Below are 21,390 nucleotides of genomic sequence, written 5' to 3' on the forward strand. Positions count from 1 at the left end.
TTACCTGTTACTTCTCCCTCATTAAACAATTACTTTCTAATCATTACTGATCACCATAGTATTATGTGCTTGCAGAAGCACATTCCTTTAAAATGTGACTCCAGCCTGATGTATTGATGAGGTGTATCAGTCATTGCGTGGGATCCGCGGCCCCCCTGGGATTTTTCCTTCAGCTGGTCTTGCCACCAGTCTTCCTGCTAAGGCATAGCTGAGCCTGTTGCTAAGTGTGCAGCCTTTCTGGTGCTCTCTCCAGGAAGTCACACGGAACTATTTGGATAGTGAGGGTGCTGAGAGCCATTGAACAAAACTAAACCCTGTATACGATGGACTATAAGGTGGATAGAAAGCTGGCGAGATTGTCGGGCTCAACAGGTAGTGGTCAATGGCTCCATGTCTAGTTGGCAGCTGGTATCAAGCGGAGTGCCCCTGGGGCCGGTTTTGTTCAACATCTTTATTAATGATCTGGATCGGGGTGGCCAACCTGAGCCTGAGAAGGAGCCAGAATTTATCAATGTACATTGTCAAAGAGCCACAGTAATATGGCAGCAGCCCCCCATCAGCTCCCCCACCCCGCTCCCAGAGCCTCCTGCCCACCAGCAGCCCCACCGATGGGTGCCTGCGCCTCAGGCCCTGCACCCCCTGATCATCTGTTTTGTGGCATGCAGGAAGCTTGGAGAGGGAGGAGCGAGGGCACAGCAGGGTCAGGGGAGCGAGCGGGAAGGGAAGGAGTGGGGACAGGGCCTGTGGCAGAGCCAAGGGTTGAGCAGTGAGCACCCCCCGGCCCATTGGAAAGTTGGCGCCTGTCGCTCCAGCCCCGGAGTCGGTGCCTGTACAAGGAGCCGCATATTAACTTCTGAAGAGCCGCATGTGGTGCCAGAGCCGCAGGTTGGCCACCCCTGATCTGTCTGATGGGATTAATTGCCCCCTCAGCAAATTCGCAGATGACATTAAACTGGGGGGAAAGGTAGATGTGCTGGAGGGTAGGGATAGGAAACAGAGGGACCTAGACTAATTGGAGGATTAGGTCAAAAGAAACCTGATGAAGTTTCAACAAGGACAAGTGCAGAGTCCTGCAATTAGAATCCCAGGCACTGCTACAGACTGGGGACCGACTGGCTAAGCGGCAGTTCTGCAGAAAAGGACCCGGGGATTACAGCGGACAAGAAGCTGGATATGAGTCAGCAGTGTGCTCTTGTGGCCAAGAAGGTCAACGGCATATTGGGTTGTATTAGTAGGAGCATTGCCAGCAGATGGAGGGATGTGATCGTTCCCCTCTCTTCAATATTGGTGAGGCCTCATCTGGAGTACTGTGTCCAGTTTTGGGCCCCACACGGCAAGAAGGATGTGGAAAAATTGGAAAGAGTCCAGACAGAGGGCAACAAAAATGATTAGGGGTCTGGAGCACATGACTTATGAGGAGAGGCTGAGGGATTGTTTAGTCTGCAGAAGAGACGAGTGAGGGGGGATTTGATAGCTGCTTTCAACTACCTGAAGGGGGTTCCAAAGAGGATGGATCTAGACTGTTCTCAGTGGTACCAGATGACAGAACAAGGAGCAATGGTCTCAAGTTGCAATGGGGAAGGTTTAGGTTGGATATTAGGAAACACTATTTCACTAGGAGGGTGGTGAAGCACTGGAATGGGTTCCCTAGGGAGGTGGTGGAATCTCCTTCCTTAGAGGTTTTTCAGGCACGGCTGGACAAAGCCCTGGCTGGGATGATTTAGGTGGGGTTGATCCTGCTCTGAGCAGGGGGTTGGACTAGACACCTCCTGAGGTTCCTTCCAACCCTGATATTCTCTGACTCTAGCCCATGGAACCCACTTGGAGCCGGGTCCTGCCGCACCCCGGTGCCCGCAGTGACCTGTCCCGCTCTGGTTCTGCAGGCCCCAGGGGTGCTAATGAGGTCAGTGTAATTAGGCTAAACGGAGGCTCAACCCCCCCCCGCTGCTGACATGAACGTGCAGCGCCTGGCGGGGGGGCGGGCTCGCAGCTCCCCCCCCCCCCGCGTTAGGTAACCGCGCCCCGCCCCCTTGTGTAGGCGGGAAGGGGAGGCCCCGCCCCCGCCGGTCTCGCGCCGCAGCGCACCGGGGAGATGCCGCGGGCCGAGGCCGGGACGCTCGGGGCTGAGGAGCCGCCGTCGCCGCTCGCCCGGCAGCGGATGCAGGTCAGTCGCTTGGGTCGGGGGAGACCGGCCCCTGGGGCGCCTCGTCCGCCGCTAGCGCAGAGCGGCTCGGGCGCCGCGTGTGGGACCGGACCGGCCCGGGGGCGCCCGGCGGCCGCCTCCCCGCGCCCTTCCCCGGCCGCCCCCTCCAGCCGCAGCGGGGCCCCCCGGGGGCTGGGCCCGGCCCCGGCCGGTGCCGCTCACTCGCCTTTGGGCGGCTCCGGAGCCTTTGTACAGCGCCGGGCACCGCCGCGCCTGACCTGGGCGCCCCCGCCCCGAGCCTGGGGACAGGGAACCCGGGCGATGGTGGAGTTGCCCGGAGGCGAGAAAACCCGTGTCACAGCGGGGTGCGAGGCAGCGGCGGCTGGTTTTCAACGCTGTAAAACCCCCCCCAGCCTCCGCTTCCTGCAGCCCTTCGCCCGGCCGCCCCGGGGAAGGCAGGAGGGAGTCCCGGATCCGTGCGAGAAAAGCAAACGCGGGTCTTGGCAGGAGCGATCTGCCTCTTGGCAACTTCCCACGGTCTGGGGCTTGCCGGACCCTTGGAGGCAGGAGAGCCTGTGTGTGACGGGGCGTAGTGGGAGAACACTGGGGGGACAGGGTCAGAGGGGAGCCGGGTTAGTCTGGAGCTGTAAAAAGCGACCGAGAGTCCCGTGGCACCTTACAGACTAACAGACGTATTGGAGCACACGCTGGCGTGGGTGAATTCCCACTTCGTCAGACGCATGCAAATGTTTTCATCAGTGGTTTGTAGCACTTCCTTGCCGTTCGAGTGGAAGGAACGGCTGGTGTTGCGTGCTTTATGAGCATGGACACACCAAGCGGGTACTAGGTAAGGGCACGTTCTTTGGGGAGGAAAGTTTCACACTTTGGGCTTCAGCTATAAGGCGTGAGAAAATCCCAGCAACAGCTTTTTTTTTTTTACACTGAAGTGTTTGTAAAATGACATGATATTTAATACACGCACTCGTTTTCAAATGATTTGTTCCTATTGCTCGTTATGTGGAGACAAGTTACAGGAGCTGAGTTCTAGTGTAGTGTACTTCATATTTTTCTCTCCGTCATTTGTGTAGGAGCACACACCTAAAGAAAACCCCAGTATGAACTATGGGTCAGAAAAAGCTGAACGAAGAGCAGTTTTCAGAAAACAAGTGAAAGTTCTTCTCACCCCGTTATCCATGGAAGAAGAGAAACGCAACAAACGTCTGCCCCAGAAACGCTTACTAGAAAAGTTTTCTAGTAATGAAGGGCCTTCAGAAAGAGAACCAAAAGTCAAAAAATCCCGTGGTGATCCCACAAGTCAGCAAATAAGAGATGTATCCTATAAGGCTTCTTCCAGTCCACGAGGAGTAATCCCCAATATGTCTTCACTTCATAATACAACTAGCATGGTGTCACCCACAAACACCTCAGTTACAGTTGATCATGATTCAGAAAACAATTGGGATACAGACAGTGAAGGAAGTAATTCCGATGTCTCTTATCTGGTAAGAAACCAAACATTGTTTTTTTGTGTGACTAGATTCTCTTTTGCTTTTAGCTTCCTCAATATATTCTTAGCCTAGCCCTCAATTTGTCTTATTTGGCATCTTTCACATTTTGAAACTTCAAGTATTGATGATTTTGTAAACGAAGAACTGTTTGCTCCCTAGAAAATAGTAAAGGGAATACAATTATTTTACTTCATTATTTTTAAAGATAGAAAAATAAAACTTTTTCATAATTATTCAAGATAAGTTATTCATTTTTACATAACCCACTGTCTTAGATCTTTTTCTTAATGATACATATTGGCTGTAGCTAAATATTAGTTTATTTAACATAATTAATCTTGACAGTCTGTAATGTATGAGAGACTATTTTTTGCAAGCAGTCATAGCTAAACAAAATCCCGATAGCAAAAATCCAAACCTAAGGTCTTGATCCTGCCACTGACTCCACATGGACCTTCCTGAGTGGTATCAGTTTTGGGATTGGTTCCTAAAAGTTTTGTTATCAGAAAAAGAAAATTATTCTATTTTATTATCATATTGACCAGTATTGTTTTGCCATTTCCTTGTACTCTGTCTGTCTATCCATCTGTTGTCTCTTCTCTTACACTTAGATTGGAAGCTCTTTTGGGCAGAGTCTGCCTTTTTGTTCTGTAGTTGTACAGGATTTAGCACAATGGGTTCCTGTCCCATCACTAGGGCTCCTAAGTGCTATGGTAATCCAAATAATAATTTTCAGAATGTACCACATTTCCCTTTTTCTCTAAGATACCAAGAAATAACACACAGCTTATTCCATTTGCATCCAGTATTTGGTTTCTGAATATAACTGAAAGACGCATCTGAATAATTCTATTCTTATAAAGAATTTAGCTACCTTTAGTTCTAAAAAGGACTCTATTAATTAATTTTTCTATAAACAATACCAGAGACAACTATTATAAGACAGCCTAATATCAGTATTGTTGTACATTTTTCAGTGTTGCATAATTGCTTCATGCTTTCATTTCTTGTTTATCAATGTAATAAAGATATTATTAAAATAATTTTAACATCCATAAAGAACTTTGACACAAATCTTTAACACTCCATCTTCATAAGTGTGTGCCTGAGGTGTGTGTGCAAAACACTCCTATCCTGATACAAAACCAGCTTGGCTTCTGTCGACATGTGCAATTAAAGGTTTTCTAAAGTTACCATATTGACTAGCTCCCTCACATTTTTCTTCAGATCTTCTTCAAAACTCAGCAGGTGTGCCTTCAAGAAATTTAATTCAGTCACCATTCCTTAAATATCAGTCTTTGGGGCTGGTCTGTTTTATCCTTTCCTGTTCTTGCATATCTTTTTTGGGGGGGTGGGGCAGGGATAATATGTCCGTTGTAGGGTAAAACAAAGAATCCACAGCTTCTTTGTATTAAGGCAAAATATAAATTGATTTTCATGTCTGTGACTGGACACTTTCTGGCCACACTGATGGAGCTCTGTTAAAGCACTACTATCTAGGAGTATGTTGTAATGTGTCACTTTCCCCCTTTTCCTCCCAGTTCTGTTTTAACCAGTTTGTCAGCTTTCTAGTGTTGTCTTTTTGCTTTTAATGACCTCATACTGTAACAGTTGTTTGGAAATGGAGGAATGTCAGGTACTCCTCACTATAAAGTAAGAGAAGCTTGGAACCTAAAAAAAAAAAAGGCCATGCGACTTTTTACAGTGCTTTATTTTCTCAACAGTCCAGGCCTTTTTGTGCACTCTGTAATATCCTAAACATTATCCTACAGAGCAATTGCTTTTATTTGTTTGTGCAGGATGGATCTTCACAGCTGTCAGCCTATGAAAGAAAAAGACTAAAGAACATTACAGAAAATGCCAATTTTTTTGCTTCTCTAAAGCTGCTTGAGGTTTGTATGATTTCTTCCTAGAGTAAGAATAAAATTGTCACTCTAAATGTAATAGAAATTGCCATAGCAAAACTAACCCATAGTTCATTTAGTTATGAAACCTGTCTCTAACACTGTCCTATACCAGATGCTTCAGAGAAAGGCATAAAAACTTCACAACTGACTTTGCAATTATATATTGCAGTGATCTACCACAGTGATCTGATTATGTTTTGTGCATACTTTTTGATAGGGCTCTATTTTTATTTTTAAGATGGGATTTCATTCATTAATATTTATAAAGTACTTAAGTTATGGAAACCATTATAAGTGCTATGTATTACACTGCTACACTGGAGGAAGCAATCCAACAAATTAAAGTAGTGACATTTTAAATGTTATCTACAGATGCGGATCCTGCTCTTCCTCTCCTTTCCAGATTCCTTCTCTCTCCTGTGTACTGCTCTGTTCTTTCTCATAGGTCTACTCTGGCATTAAGGAGTAAGTTCCTTCATTGAAAGTCCACTCCTTTGCTCACCCAGAGCTGGTTCTGAGCAGTCTCTGCTGTTTCTTCTCACAACAGAGCTAGAAAAGCTGGAGATGGAACTGTTCAGTCCGAGGTGCAGAGGCACAGCGAGCCCTAGCTGGGAGGAAATGGGGTTTATGCTCACCAAGACTCAATCTCTGTGGTTGGGGGAGGAGGGAGTGACTTGAGCAAATCTGCCCACTTGTCTCTGAAGAGCTCAGAGGAGACAAGTTTAAGCCCCTCCCTCCCCCCATGTAGCATATCGGACTCCTTCCTACCTGTGCACACAAACCACTCTAAAGTGCCGTATGTCTAAAGAAATAAAACACTGAACAAGCACTCAGCTGCTCCCAGTTTGGTCTTTATCCCTGCAATTGTATGCTGAATTCAAATCCCATAGTGATTATAATTTTAGTGAGTTAAACTAATATTACAGCTTTTATACATCTAATCCTCTTCTGAATCTTATTCATAAATTCAAAATCTAATATAAGTTTTTATATATCAGCGTCTCTTTTAAAATATGATTTCTGTTCAAAGTCACTTTCTCTGGTGCTTCTTGTTTAGGATTTTGTTTTTCTTATACTGCAAGATGAATACAGCTATAGAATAGCAAGATGGACTGTATTCTGTTCTTGTGTGCCATCCATGTTATTCAGTGAATTTTTCTGGTAGTGGGTAACATGACTTGAAAGAACAAGAGGCAGAAATTGCATTGTTTGAGTTTCGGATTTACTCTTTAGTTTGTAGAATTGGAAGTTAGGAAAATTTGGTAAACTGAACAAGTCAGATAATTAATTGAGAGAGAATAAACACAGAAAACTGTAATTTTTAGTCACTCCATAATCATTAGTTTCCTTTAGTTAACTGCATTGCACAAAAATATTCCAAAAAACCATTTGTTCGTCTGACTATATTTCTTACATTTCTTTAAAGTCAGCTGCAAGACTTCGCAAAATGGCAACCAAAGGACAATCTCATGGAATCAAAAGGTAAAATAACCATATCTGAGATATGCATCAAATTTTTTTTGCTAATTCTACTTTTGTCATATGTATGGAGTACATATTTAAATCTGGATCTGGACCAGCATTTCTCAAATGCAGCCACCGTGGCCATATGCGGCCACCAGGGGCTTGAGTTGCGGCCACAGCCTCCTGGACTGTGATGGGGGATGGGCCAAAGCAGTGGCCCCTGCCCTGAGGCTGGGTCCTGCCCCCTTCTGGAGAGACAAATGCTTGAGGAGCAAGCTGCTAGTGAGTTCCCCACCTTCCCTGGGGTCCCATCCATTCTTCCCATTGCCTCTGGCCCCCACTGCCACTGTATCCACCTCCCCATCCAGGGCTTAATTTGTCCCGGGGTTTTCCAGGGCTGAGTAAGTCTTCCACTGTGAAAAGTGATATTTGTATGTTTGTTAATATCACTTTTCACAGCAGCAGACTTACTAGCTAGCAAGTCTTTAAAAAAGCAACCCAAAACACACAATAAACAAGAACGTGCAAAGCACCTTATTTGTGTTTCTGTTCCATTTAGTTCCAGTAAAGAATAGCGACAAGTGTACATTATTTTTATTGAGTCTGCAAAAAATCCTAACATAAATAAATTGGAATTATTTGGACATATATATATGTGCATATTTATTTCTGTCTTTCCTAAACTTAATTAGAAATTGTAGTTAAAATTGTAACAGCAGTCACCAGCAAGAGTTAGTGGCCGCACTCTGAGGCCACCAAAAAATTTGTCGTGAGAACCCCTGATCTAGACCACCATTTACCTTCAACTGTCCATGTGACTTCTCCATTGGTAGGTTTTCACTCAGTGTATTTCTGAACCTCCTCTTTAAAAAAAAAAAAAAAGAGAGAGAGAGAGAGAAATAATGGTAGTATGAATCGGAGAGTCCTGTGGCACCTTTAAGACTAACAGATGTATTGGAGCATAAGCTTTCGTGGGTGAATGCCCACTTCATCGGATGCATGTGAGGTTGACATGCACCCAACAAAGTGGGCATTCACCCACGAAAGCTTATGCTCCAATACATCTGTTAGTCTTAAAGGTGCCACAGGACTCTCTGTTGCTTTTTACAGATCCAGACTAACACGGCTACCCCTCTACTTGGTAGTATGAATGTCTTTCTGGTCAAAATATCATGAAAGTAGCTATTGTATTTTCAGTGAGATTTCAAGAGCAACTTGTTCTTATAGAATCATAAAATTTTAGGCTGGACGGGACCTCAAGAAGTCATCTAGTATGATATCTAGCTTGATGGCTAAGGAAAAAAAAAATCAGTCTGATAATGGAATAAAGGGAAAGGGAGCTGGAGAGGAAAAATTTAAAGGATAAAAGGGAACATTAGGTATAGGTATAATAAGTATAGAAACACAGGCATTAAGTAAAAACAGGAAAACAAGCTACAGGACAGAGGAATAAGAAGAAAATAAAATACAGTATGGAAGACGATATAAAGGAAGACTAGTGGGTTGAATGGAGGCCTGGAGAGAGACAGATTCAACATGTACATTTCAGCAACTGTGGGGTTGGCAAAGTAAAGGTGTATGTGTTAACAGGGTGTATTAGGGCATTGCTGAAAGAGGTCAGAGTTAAGTTTGCATGGACAACCTTAACTTTGCATTTCCTGATTTCAGAAGTTTTGGGTTTTGCTCCACTCACTGTTCTGCCAGAGGATGACATACCACCAACCAGCTTTAACTCTGTGTTAACTTAGTTGTTTGCCACTGAACAAATACCTAGAGTTGGGGAGAGAGAACAGTGAGAGGGTAGATTTATCACTGAAAACCAAAAGTGTAGTAAAGATAAACATTCCTAGACAACATAGACGAAAAACATAATGTGGTGTAGTAATTCTTTTGTAGGCAAATAACTGTCAGGGATGGCCTAAGTATATTTGGTCCTGTCTCAGCACACAGGCATGGACTAGACAACCTCTTGAGGGGGTCCCTTCCAGCCCTACATTTCTATGATTCTGTGAGCAAAACACATTTCTAGACTGAATCAAAGCTATTTGTGATATTAGTCTGGATCAGAACTCTAGAAATAAAGATCCAAACCTATTTTGGATTCCTTCACCCTAGGAACCCATTGTTTATTTGAATATATATTGTTTGACTATTTCTATTCCTCTAGAGTTAAGCCCAAAAAGACAGAAGCTGAGACAGTACGTCGAAGATCTATGCGCTTACAAAGAGTAGATCCATCAGGAGTTCCATTGCCCGAAATTCCAGCACAGCCAGAACCAGTAATTGATGAATATGTAAGATGGTGAAGGAGAAAGGAAGAAATACAGTACAGTGCATATTTGGCAGCTTTATGAAAACATGTTAGATTTTTATTTAGAGATATTGAAATTTTTAATAAATCTGAATGGGTTTAACTGTGATAATACATATTCCTAATTGCTAAATAAGTTTTATTTGATAACCTGGAGATACTGGAGAAGTTTTGCATGCAGTGAATAGTATGGGTCAGATTCTTCCACCCTTGTTCATGTTGAGTAGTACTTTGTTCCATGAAAAGCCCCATTGGCTTCTGTGGGGCTTCTCAAGAGCAAGAACAGGAGAATATGGCCCTGTGAAAGTGATCTAGGGTTGTGCAGAAACAAAGTAAATTCTATTCAAAATGATCTCAACAGAGCATGCTCTGAGAAGTTCTATTGAAAGGTAAATCTGATGGCAGAAGTGGGGTGTGCAATAGTTAATTCTATGTTCTGAGGCTTAAGCTGAAGAAATAAGACTTTCCCACTTCTGTGTAACATTATAGAATCTTGATGGAATGTTACGTATGCCCAGTAATTCATAGACTCATAATTGTTCGTTTTTTGTGTTTTCAGCATATCTTGAATCTAACTTTTCATTAGCTTATTTTTTCCTGAGACATGTACTACCTTATTTGAGGAAGTTATATAGCAACATGTAAAATTATATTCCTGTGTGAGCTGATAATTTAGGTTTTCTGTATTACTATGGAAATAACGCTAAACTTCTGCAATATAGTTGTTGGAAACAATGCTTCTCAGAGTTGGGAGAAAAGGAAAAGGGTATAGGAGGCCACTTGTTTACACACTTGTATTTACTATTTCCTGCCCTTCTCTCCTGGAATAAGATATATTTTGATATGAATTTCTTTTTATGCACATTTTAATATCGTGAAAGGATAGATTTATGTTTGTGGCATATATAATTGCTAAATAGCTCCCTTTGCTTATTCATTTTTCTAGTTGAATGAACTGGTTGGGAAGCTGTAAAAAATGCACAGGGTATTTAACATTGTTCTGCCTTTTAAATAGCCTCAGTTGCCACCTGGACCTCTTCCAATGGTACCTGCAAATCCGAGTAAGAGCACTGAATCAACGGACGCATTTCTGGAAACATGGACAAAGATAAGTCAGGTATCCGTCATAATTCACTAATTTTTGGGGGCATTTAGCCTGAGCTCATAATAACTTTGCCAGTAAATTTGTGCCCAAATTTAACTTGTACTTTTTTTTTTCTGTCTTACAATGCAGATAAACCCTAATGATACTGAAAAATACATGTGTAACTTAGAAAGGTAATCTATAAACGATGTATTTCTGTCAATTTTAACCCTGGGGGGGAAATATCTAACAATTTAACGATGTTGCCTAGATACAAAGCCAGTCTGAGTCATATGATCCTGAGTGAAGATGCTGTTACAAAAGTTGTCAAAAATAGAATCTATTCTGTGGCTATCCATCCTTCTGAAAGCAGGACCTTGGTGGCAGCTGGAGACAAGTCTGGACAGATTGGTCTTTGGGATTTGGTAAATTGCTTGTGTGATCTCTCTTTGGGGGAGGAGAGGGTTGTGCTTAGGATTCATCTATTGGGAATCTTATGGGGTGGGAGGGAAGTCAGATAACTGGTGAGAATGATTTTAGTAAATCTGATTAGTAGACAATTACTGAAGCGAGGCTCCAGTGCTAAAGTGGTAACGTCTGTGAGACAATACGGTTTTTTGTTTTGTGGGGGTAGGCAATACAATTTTTATGTGCCTGAGTTTGGGATGATGGCAATGAGGGAATCATGTCATCTCAACTCCTGTAAATAAAATCGTTATGCCATCACACACTAGCATGCATTTATTTATGCTACATTGTCTCTCTCCTCTCATCAGCAGAAGTTGTTGGTCCAATAAAAGATATTACCTCACTGACCTTTCTCTCACATTGTAGAAAATTATTGAATATTTGTTAGCATATCCAAACTACTATTTTTCATATCACCTTGACTCTGAAATCAAATTGTCTTCGTTATTCCTACAGTCAAAGTTCTTGTCCATGTCCTTCTCTTGTGACTTGATTATTGTAGCTTCTTTCATCTTCCTTGCCCACTGTTCTGAATGTGCCAGCGCTCTCTCTGACTGTCTACTCTAGCTCCGTGTTTTTCTAATGCATTATATTCCAGCTTCTTGTCCTCATCTTTAAGACCCTTTACAATTCTGCCTTTTACTACTTATTTGCAAATATCTTCTATTGTGTCACCATCCTCTCTGTTCTGCCATAGATGCCCATCTTAAATGCCCATTTCTCTCTTCTGCAGCTGTTTGCTCTTCCTTTCATGCTGTCCCTTATCCATGAAGCCACCCTCCCTGACTTAGTGTGTAAAGCTACTGTCTTAAAAACCCTCCTCAAGACCCATTTCTGCCTTGATGCCTCCAAGAAATCAGTCAACTAACATTAGCTAGATTAAGACACGCAAAGATAATATACCAGCTATGTATAGTTTTAAAAAAATCTTCATAATTTAGAGCCATCAAATTGTGCCAACCAGTGTTGTTACATGATGAAGCGAAGTATGATCCAGTGGTTCTGATGCCAGCCGTCCCAGGTCCGGTTTGAAGCTTTGCCATAGACACACCCTTTGTGACTCCAGGCAATGCATTTAGAGTGAAATCCTACCTCCATTGAAGTCAGTGGCAAAACCCCCTTTGACTTCAGAGGGGCTAGGACTTTACCCTTTAGCCTCTCTGTGCCTCAGTTCCTCACTTATAAAATGGGAATAATAGTACTCCCCTACCTGACAGGGATGTTATGAGGATAAAAATATTAAAGATTATGAAGTGATCATGTACTAAAGTAATGGGGGATCCACAAGATCGTTGATCTCTTAGGTACCTATTTCCATTACGCTTGTACTCCTTTTCCTCTGTTGTTTGTTAGAATTGTTACATTGTCTTAAATTCTAAAAGCAGAGGCTATATCTTTATATATGGTTGTATAGCCCCCTGCACAATGTGGTTACATTCTTGATTGGTACCTTTGGTCACTGCTGCAACACACACAAATAATGGAGTGACACACACACAAAAAAAGAATTGGAATAAATTGTAAAACCCTCTAAAAATGACCTAATGTAATTGTTCTGTATATCTGGGTTCAGTATCCATCAAGGGTAGGACAAGTTTAGTTTGCAGTAAGGGAGATTTAATTTGGTTGTTAGGGCAAAATTTTCTAACTATAGTTAAGCACAGGAACAAGTTGCCTAAGGAGGTTGTAGAAACACCATTCTTGGAGGTTTTTAAGAACAGGTTGGACAAAGACTTGTCAGGGATGGTCTAGGGATATTTACTCTTGCCTTAGCATGGGGGAATGGACTAGATGACGGCTTGAGGCCCCTTCCAGACCTACATTTCTATGGTTGTATGATATTGCAAATCAACAGAACAAGAAACAAATGCTTTTGCCATAAGCCTGGAATCTCCCTTCTCCAGTGGAATAAGGCAGAAATTATCACATTCCCATGTACAGTTGTGTATATTAGGCCTACAGAATTATCATAATGTGCATGGGCAACAAGACCTACTCACCCTCTTACTCCAAATGACTACTGATAAAGCAAATGATACTTTAACCTCCTCAGGAAAGCTCGTCCACAAGAGAAGTTTGTGTTACTAATTAAGATGTAATAGCTGTCTTGGCTTTCTCTGAATTCAGTCTAGGTTTACTGAAGGTAGCCCAGTTTTGGGGCAAAGAATAACATCCATAGAAGGAAGATGGTACCAGAACCAAAAAAGAAGCATTTGACTGTATTTTAAATTTTGATTGGATGCTATCGTGGTATTAGCATTATTAGAAGATAAGATGTAGGAAAGTTTTACTGTTCAGTTTTTAATTCCCAAATTGAATGTAAACCCAGTCTAGCAATAAAAACAATCCGATGAGATAGAACTTAAGTTATAGCAGAAGTTGCAGCTCTTACTCTCTGGGAGGTACAGTAATTATGAAATTGACAGTAAATGTCTAGCACATGTAGCTAAGCCAGTTGTACAGTGATGAAAAGGATGAGGGGATACAAAGCATGGGCCTGTCAGTAGTATATTGAACTGTAAATTGTGAGTAAAATAATGCACTGTGCCCTCAGGCAGAACTCATTATCATCAGTGGCAGTTCAGCCTGAGCAAGGGCTCCAAAGACTTGCCTCAGAGAGACTCAAATAGGGCTAAATTTACAATTTGGACTGCTGGAAGCAGTCTTGTTCTATTAGTTTACCTAGCGGAATGGATTTGTTGCTGTATGCCATCATTCAAAAAAGATTAGGAAAAAGCGAATCAATATTAGTTGTGATACAAAATTGAGACATAAGTAACTTTTTGAAAGAGCAATAAAATGCAAAAATAGAAATGACATGGTTAATTTAACATTGTGTTCATTAAATCTTTTTATTTTCAGAACTCTAAATCTGAAGATGGAGTATATGTCTTTATACCACATAGTCAACCAGTAAGCTGCATGTATTTTTCTCCATTTAATCCTGTTCATCTGCTATCCCTGAGCCATGATGGAACAGTACGATGTGGCGATGTTACCAGAGCTGTCTTTGAAGAGGTGAATGTTCATGCACTTCCATTATGCATAAGTCTCCATTTGAATCTATCAATATATATAGTTCTGAAGTATATTCAACCACTTAATACCAAAAATAATTTGTTAGCTCCTCGGGTTGCTGGAAAGTTTACCACTATTTCCTCATAAGGCTACATAAAATAACCATAAAAAACTTTTTCATAAAAATACAGCCTTCCCCCCACCCCCCAAAAAAAAAAATTGGAAACCACATAGCCAATCAAGTATCTGGAAAATTTGCCTTGTTTTTTATTTGACTGCAGTGTTTTAAGAGAACATCCTCATAACGTGTCATGGACACCCTCTTTAACTTATTCTCAGTAAGGAAATCTGTTTCATGTTAAAATGAGTTTCATCTGCATCCATGTGACTCTTTATTTAACCCAGTAAATCTCTTCAAATTTTTTTTATTTTTTAGAGAGTATATTTTAAAGCAGCAAATTAACAGTTTTTCTTTAGAGGAGCTCTGAAAATATCAATCATGATGCAATGTAAAACCCGTTAGCTTAATTGTTCTCGCCCTTTTCCCCAGACAACTGCTTGTAGTGCCACAAAGGGGCCAAGTGGCACATACATCCTATCTTTGTGGATCTTGGGAAGAGATTTGCAATTCTTCTATCCCAGTGGGTCTCAAACCTTTTTTTACTAGTGACCCCTTTCACATTGCAAGCCTCTGAGTGCAACTCCCCTAATAAATTCAATACACTGTTTAATATATTTAACACCATTATAAATGCTGGAGGCAAGCGGGCTTTGGGGTGGAGGTTGACAGCTCGCAACCCCCCATGTAATGACCTTGCGACCCCCTGAGGGGTCCTGACCCCCAGTTTGAGAACCCCTGTTCGCCTGGTCCTGGCTTCTCATGGTTGCATGGCTTCTACAAGAGGAGTGCTGCTAGTGGCCAGGTTCCCTCGGAGGGCACAGTAATGAAGTCTTAAATTAATGTTGCTTAAAGTACCATTACCTCAACTGTGGATAATTGTCACTATGATGGGAGACTGGCATGGACAAAGGCTTCTCCTCATTCCGAGTTTGTTCCTCAAATTCCATGGAGCTTGATCCTTCTTGGTGCACCTGACGAGGGGCTTCCCTGGGATTGGGGTGGGGACAGAGCCAGTACTACCCACTTCAGTACCCAACTGAGATTTGCTTAGTGAGTCTTTCCTTTGCTTGTGGAAATAGTGGGATGACAAGACCTTATGTGGGAGTTATAAATATAGGATTTGAAGTACATTGTATTTGCCATACTTTGCATTGTGTTCAGTTTATTGTTCAAAATACCCTATATAGAGATACTTCCTGTATTCCATGTGGTCTCATGAAAAAGCCACTTAAATGGATCACTGCGGCTGTTTTAACTGATGTTACTAGTATAATTCAGTGTGAAAGGACATAGGTATAGTTAAAGCAAATGACATTCTATTGTATACTTCAGTAGCTGTGAAGTATCAATATGGAAATAGTTGATTAGTTTGATTTTATTTTTAACCAATTATATATCGCCTTACATAAACTCCTGTTCCATACTTAGGTGTACAGAAGTGAAGAAAACAGCTTTTCTTCCTTTGACTTCTTGGCAGACAATGCCTCCACGTTGGTGGTAGGACAGTGGGATGGTGACGTGGCTATTGTGGACAGACGGACACCAGGAACTTCTTCTGAACTTACTGCAAACATTAATTCAAAGACAACAAGAACTGTCCATGTTCATCCAGTGAACAGACAGTATTTCATTGCTGCTGGTGCAGTGTATGTACTTCAAAATGTATTAGTGATTTGTGTGCTTTAAGAGCTCTGTGCAATGGTTTTACAGGAAGGCATTGGAAGTCAGCTGTAAATGGCATCGGGTTGGGGAGAGCGATCATCTACTGATATTTATAATACAGAAGTTAGTTTTTTAACCTAAATATGTATTTTCTGATCATTTAGGAAAACGTTCTACAAAGAAACGTAAAAACTGATATAATTTGGCTTTCCCTAATATTTTGGTGTTGGGAGTAAGAAAAGGACTTGATGGGACATTTTGTTTTTGGGAAGAGGATTAAAAGTACTAGCACACCTGCAGTTGCCAGTTTCACAGATGGTGCCACTTCAAAAACGAGTAGCATCATTTTTTTTAGTGATCCTTGGGGAAAATAAAGGCTTTTGGTAATGGCTCATGAAGGAATTGACATTTGTAATTACTGTTTGCCTTGTGAGTGGTTTAGGGCAGGATGTACTATAAATTCTAGCTATTAAAAGGCAATTATTATTGTATTTAGGTTTTTTAAGGTGCAGCTAGTGCACTCTGTTCCTCCATTTCCATGTAAGTAGAAACTGAAAATTTAAATTTTAAAGTTTATGCAACTACTTCACTTTATAGTAGTAATGTAACTACTTCCCATTCCATAATGAAACCTGTTCTAAAATGGCGTGCTGTGTGTGTCTTGCAGGAATGTTTGCATTTTTGATGCACGGTACCTGAAGCCTAATGGAAACAAGCCCATAAGCTTTCTCAGTGGACACACACAGAGTGTTGCTTCTGCCTATTTCTCACCTATTACTGGTAACAGAGTGGTGACAACATGTGCTGATGATACGTTGAGGTAAGGGTGTGGGAAGGAAGATAATACAGAAGTACAATTCACTGCCTAATATTTGTTCTTGATAGCTTTTTCTTGACATTTTTAAGTAGAATTTCTTGTAAATTTTTTTATAACAAATGATTTCTTTGCTTACATTTTTGCCCTCATTTCTCTTTATAACCTACAACTGTGACCATAAATAGACACAGAGATAGGGCTAACATTAACCTTTTTTTTTTTTTTAATGAGTCCATGTATAGCAGTTACAAGTGCTGAGATCCTGAATTTCTTCAGTGTTGCTGCAAAAAGTCTTACAAAAGAGCTGGTATTTTTATATGTTGCCTAGAGGTGGATACAGCATATGACATAATTAGGACTGAATTCATAGCCTGGACTGTATTTTTAAAAAAGTCTCACTTTTCATGCTGTCAGTTTTGTGATCCTTATTTAAATAATCTGGACATCTAAGTATCTGATTACATCACAAATTGGGTACTTAAATGTTTAAGTAACCTAAATTACATCACAGAATAGTAGGCACAAAATGGGAGGCCTCGTTAAGGCTAGGCTGAAAAATCAGGCCCTATACAAAACAGTGGGTGTTTAAAAACAAAATCATATTCTTTCAAGAATGTATGCAATAATCATACCACTATACCTGACATGTCAGAGAGAGGTGGATGAGAAGACAGTGAAGAGAGCAAAGAGGAAAGCACAGCAGGCCTCTAGTTATAAGAGTGCACTGGCTTCATCTTCTGGCCTTGCGCTTTACTCCTGTATTATTTACGGCAAAAACTGTTGCTCAAGAATTGGACTTTTTAGACACTTGCGATGCTGCAGCACAACTGACAGTAACTGAACTGTGTTGGTGCTTACATCATCATCTTTCAAAATGGATGGTTGCTATTAATTCATAAATTACATGTATATGTTGGATACTAATTCTGTGTAGACTGGAGGAAATGCAGCTACACGAGTTCTTTGTATATTACTTGCAATACATCTTTACAGCTCCATACGCACAACAGATATTTAAAGACCTAGCCTTAAAAAGTAGGGTGTGATATGGAACCAACCCAGTAGTAAATCTCCATAAATCTTTGCAGTTCGAACAAGACAAATGTAGAAGTTCAGATATTCCAGATATATTTTCAAAAGAGCATATTAGTACTGGGGGTCTGTGTGAGCTTTTTACTTTGGGTAACCCTCTACTCCATAGGCTTTGGAGCCAGGAATGGGCACCAGCGCTTTCATAAACTAAGGTTAGAAGGGACCATCATGATCGTCTAGTCTAGCAGTTCTCAACCAGGGGTCTGGGACCCCCTGGGGGGCCGTGAGCAGGTTTCAGGGGGTCTGCCAAGCAGGGTTGGCATTAGACTTGCTGGAGCCCAGGGCGGAAAGTTGAAGCCCGGGGCCCCGACCCCACCACCAGGATGTGAAGCCGAAGCCTGAGCAATTTAGCTTTGCGGGGCCTCCTCTGGTGTGGGGCCCCAGGCAGTTGCCTTGCTTGCTCCCCCTCACCCCCCAAATGTTGGCCCTGACTTTTAATCTACTGGATATGCAGCAAACCAGTTGTTGTGGCCTGTGTTGGCCATGAAGCTTTTATAGCATATTGGAGGTGGGGGCTCAGAAAGAAAAAGGTTACGAAGCCCTTGCCTGTGACCTCCTGCACATTGGAGACCACAGAACCTCACCCATCCACTCCTGTAACAGACCCCTAGCCACTGGCTGAGTTACTGGAGTCCTCTAATCATGATTTAAAGACTTCAAGTTACAGTGAACTTTTCAGAGTAGCAGCCATGTTAGTCTGTATCTGCAAAAAGAAGAACAGGAGTACTTGTGGCACCTTAGAGACTAACAAATTTATTAGAGCATAAGCTTTCGTGGACTACAGCATCTGAAGAAGCTTATGCTCTAATAAATTTGTTAGTGAACTTTCGTTGTTGTTGGCTGGGATAAACTTGAGTGGTGCTCTGACCCCACATACCAGGTCCCAATGCCACTCCCTCAGATTTGGGGGGCGTGGGTGTAGGGGCTCATGGGCCAGGGTGTTGGGTTGCTGGTGTGGTGGTGCCCCGGAGAGGGGAAGAGGAAGATCAGGCGGAGGAGCAAATCTCTGCCTCCCCCTCTCCCCGTTTAAATTGCCCTCTGCAGCCCCTGCTGCGCTCTAATGTTCTAAGGGAACAGACTAAAGTAATTCTGTTCAAAAAGACAAACGCTTGCTTTAGAAGGCATATCTGTTAATGGAATCAGGACTTTAACACCTGTCCCTGAATTGGATTTCACAAGTGCAGAACCTATTAGTGTGTTCCAAAACATGTATTACCTGTAAACTGCCTATGTATATAGTCAGGAATCAGACAAGTCTTGTTTTTATTTGTGTGTGTGTGTGTGTGTGTGTGTGTGTGTGTGTGTATATATATATATATATATATATATATATATATATATATATATATATAATTGTATATAATTATATTTTTTATGATTTGCTTTACTTCACAGAGTCTATGATACCAGCTCTTTATCCTCTATGATTCCTGTTCTCACTGCTGTCAGGTAAGTTACATATACCAGTGCTAAGGATCCGGCATAAGGATTGTGGCCGCTTTGAGTTGCCGTAAAGCTAGCGTAACCACTTGGTGGAGTGAGCCGCCAGGTAGCAGAGAGCTGTCATAGTGGCTTGTACTGTGAAAAGGGGGCATGGCTGGGGCTTGCCTAAACCTGCTGATTCTCCAGCTGCTAGAACAGCTATTAGTGTCCTAGGCAGCTGCGTAAGAGAGAGCAGCCCTGCCGCTAGATGGAGTCCTCAGCTAACCCCAGGATCAGGGTTGTGTATAGCCAGCTTTGGTTGCCCAGCCACCCTGCTCCAGGCACAGCTTGGATACAGCCCAAAGTTGAGTCCACTAGATTTGTGAGGAGGCTTTTAATATCTTTTTGTGTAACTAAAGTATTAAAGCCTGGCATGTCCCTGTACTTTTGAGAAGTTTTCTCATGTTTCAGGGTGTGGTCTCAATTGGTGTTTCTTTTATACATTTTGTAATTCTAAAAATATTTTGCAATTGAACAAGATCCTCAAAGCAACACATTTTGATAGTAAAGGGCACTGCTTATAAGTGGAGAGATCTTTCTTTTCCTTATTCCCTTTTCTTCATTCCCACTTTGCCCAGGCCTAAAGCTGGCAAATCCTTTCTGTGAACAAGAAAGGCTGGACTCCCTCCATCAAATCAGTCGTTGCCACCTCGGGGGTCACTGAGGGGCTGGTATTAGGTATGGCTGGCCTGAACATTTAAAATTTTGCATTTTTTTTAAAAGGTTTTAATGGTTTTCCCCTGGATTTGTATCCAAAGACAATCCCAGAGCTTGAGTACCTTTTACAAATGGTTGCTTATTATGTCAGAGGATCTCTTGCTACATTTTTGTTGCCTTTAGTCCTCCTTTTTGTCCTCTTACAATCCCTTCCTCTAGAAGGCCTGGTGAGAGGAAAGGGGTGGATCTTATCATTAATGTACACTTCTCCTCTGATCTGTTGAGGAGTAGTGTTGAATGGTTCTGAAAAGTACCATCCCCAAACAAGTTGAATGTGATGATGGCTAGAAGGTGAGGATAGATGTGTGGCTCATGGATGCTCTACACAAGAGCGCTTGAAATGACAGCATTTAAATATACAACTTACTAAATTCAGTGTTTGATTTTCATGTTTTCTCTTTCATTTTTCTGAATAGACATAACAATAACACAGGACGGTGGTTAACTAGGTTCAGAGCAATATGGGACCCTAAACAGGAAGACTGTTTTGTGGTTGGCAGTATGGCACGCCCAAGGCAAATAGAAATCTTCCAGGACACTGGTGAACAGTTGCACTCTTTTTATAATGTAGATTACCTTGGCTCTGTTTGTTCCATCAATGCCGTGCACCCTACAAAGAATATCTTAGTGGGTGGTAACTCCAGTGGTCGTCTCCACGTTTTCAAGGATTGAAAAGGTTGCTGAATTTTTTTCCTACATAAAGTATGTTTGTTTCTCAGGACAAAAATATGCATTAAAAGGTTTTAAATTACATTTTATTATTTTGGAAACATTCTGTATTTTTTTTTTAAGTTCCAAATATTAAATCTGTAGCAGTCCTACCATACCAACCTATGGTGAGTCGTGTATTCAAGTAGGGAAAAGCTGCATCCATACTAAAAAGTCATATTTCCTAAAGCCATTTTAAGTATGACCTTTAACAAATATTTATCATGTATAGTTTTAACATTGGGCCTCAACTTGCTCTTTAGACGTAATACATCATGATTGTGGCTTTCCTGAAATTTACCTTAAGTTTATTATACAACATAGTCTGTGTTTTCAGTAAAACATATCCCTTTAGTAAAATGTCTGACATTGGGCCATGAAATCTTACTCCCAGAATTGTTTAATGTTGGTGTGTGTAAATGAATGTTGTCAGGTGCACTGAGAATTGGGTAAAGAACATGATAATAAATCGCAATACACTGAGGTGCTCAGTTGTTCTGGGATGCTGCATTAGGTGGGAACTGTAACTTTATTTAACCTCTTCACCGATATTTGGAAATGGAAGTAAACAGCATTTTGATGAAATTTCACAGATAATATTGTGGGATGTAGAGCTGGGGGTTACTGTGGGTTCGCTCTTCTGGTAGCACCTTCAAACTCCTCTCTGGGATTAAGGTCCCGTTGTTGGAAGCACTGTAGATATGTAACACAGACAACAGTCCCTGCCCCAGGAAGTTCACTTTCTACAAATGAGCTAGGACACAATGGCCTAAATACAGAGAGGATGGGGTGAGTTGAGAGGCTGAGGTAATAAAATAAACAGGGTTTTGCAGAAAAGCACAAATCAACCATTGTTGCTTGCCTAATGGTTTCATTGTAAAGGTGACA

General features: G+C 41.7%; 1 protein-coding gene across 3 annotated transcripts; it reads left to right on the forward strand.

Annotated features, from left to right (window-relative positions):
• The first annotated feature begins 1,755 nt into the window (after window positions 1-1,755).
• Window positions 1,756-20,624, forward strand: WDR76 (WD repeat domain 76). 3 transcript variants are annotated; one of them, XM_005300667.4, is made up of 13 exons: window positions 1,756-1,903; window positions 3,232-3,645; window positions 5,451-5,543; window positions 6,985-7,040; window positions 9,190-9,316; window positions 10,349-10,450; window positions 10,568-10,611; window positions 10,689-10,842; window positions 13,748-13,903; window positions 15,453-15,670; window positions 16,354-16,506; window positions 18,991-19,044; window positions 20,211-20,624. In XM_005300667.4, exons 1-13 carry the CDS (start codon window positions 1,811-1,813, stop codon window positions 20,464-20,466), a joined length of 1,920 nt encoding a protein of 639 aa, XP_005300724.2. In that variant the 5' UTR covers window positions 1,756-1,810; the 3' UTR covers window positions 20,467-20,624. The 3 variants fall into 3 exon arrangements, with proteins under 3 accessions (XP_005300724.2, XP_005300725.2, XP_042712464.2); XM_005300668.5 differs by lacking the exon at window positions 1,756-1,903 and adding an exon at window positions 2,006-2,164; XM_042856530.2 differs by lacking the exon at window positions 1,756-1,903 and adding an exon at window positions 2,738-2,990.
• Window positions 20,625-21,390: the final 766 nt, after the last annotated feature.

This window comes from Chrysemys picta, chromosome 10, assembly GCF_011386835.1.
Source record: "Chrysemys picta bellii isolate R12L10 chromosome 10, ASM1138683v2, whole genome shotgun sequence".
Taxonomy (NCBI): domain Eukaryota; kingdom Metazoa; phylum Chordata; order Testudines; family Emydidae; genus Chrysemys; species Chrysemys picta.

Excerpts from the sequence above, each read along its gene's own strand:
- WDR76 (XM_005300667.4), top strand. The coding sequence starts at position 1,811 with ATGGAACCCACTTGGAGCCGGGTCCTGCCGCACCCCGGTGCCCGCAGT. Across the intron at positions 5,544-6,984 it reads CTTCTCTAAAGCTGCTTGAG|TCAGCTGCAAGACTTCGCAA; the intron begins GTTTGTATGATT and ends ATTTCTTTAAAG. Across the intron at positions 9,317-10,348 it reads AACCAGTAATTGATGAATAT|CCTCAGTTGCCACCTGGACC; the intron begins GTAAGATGGTGA and ends CCTTTTAAATAG.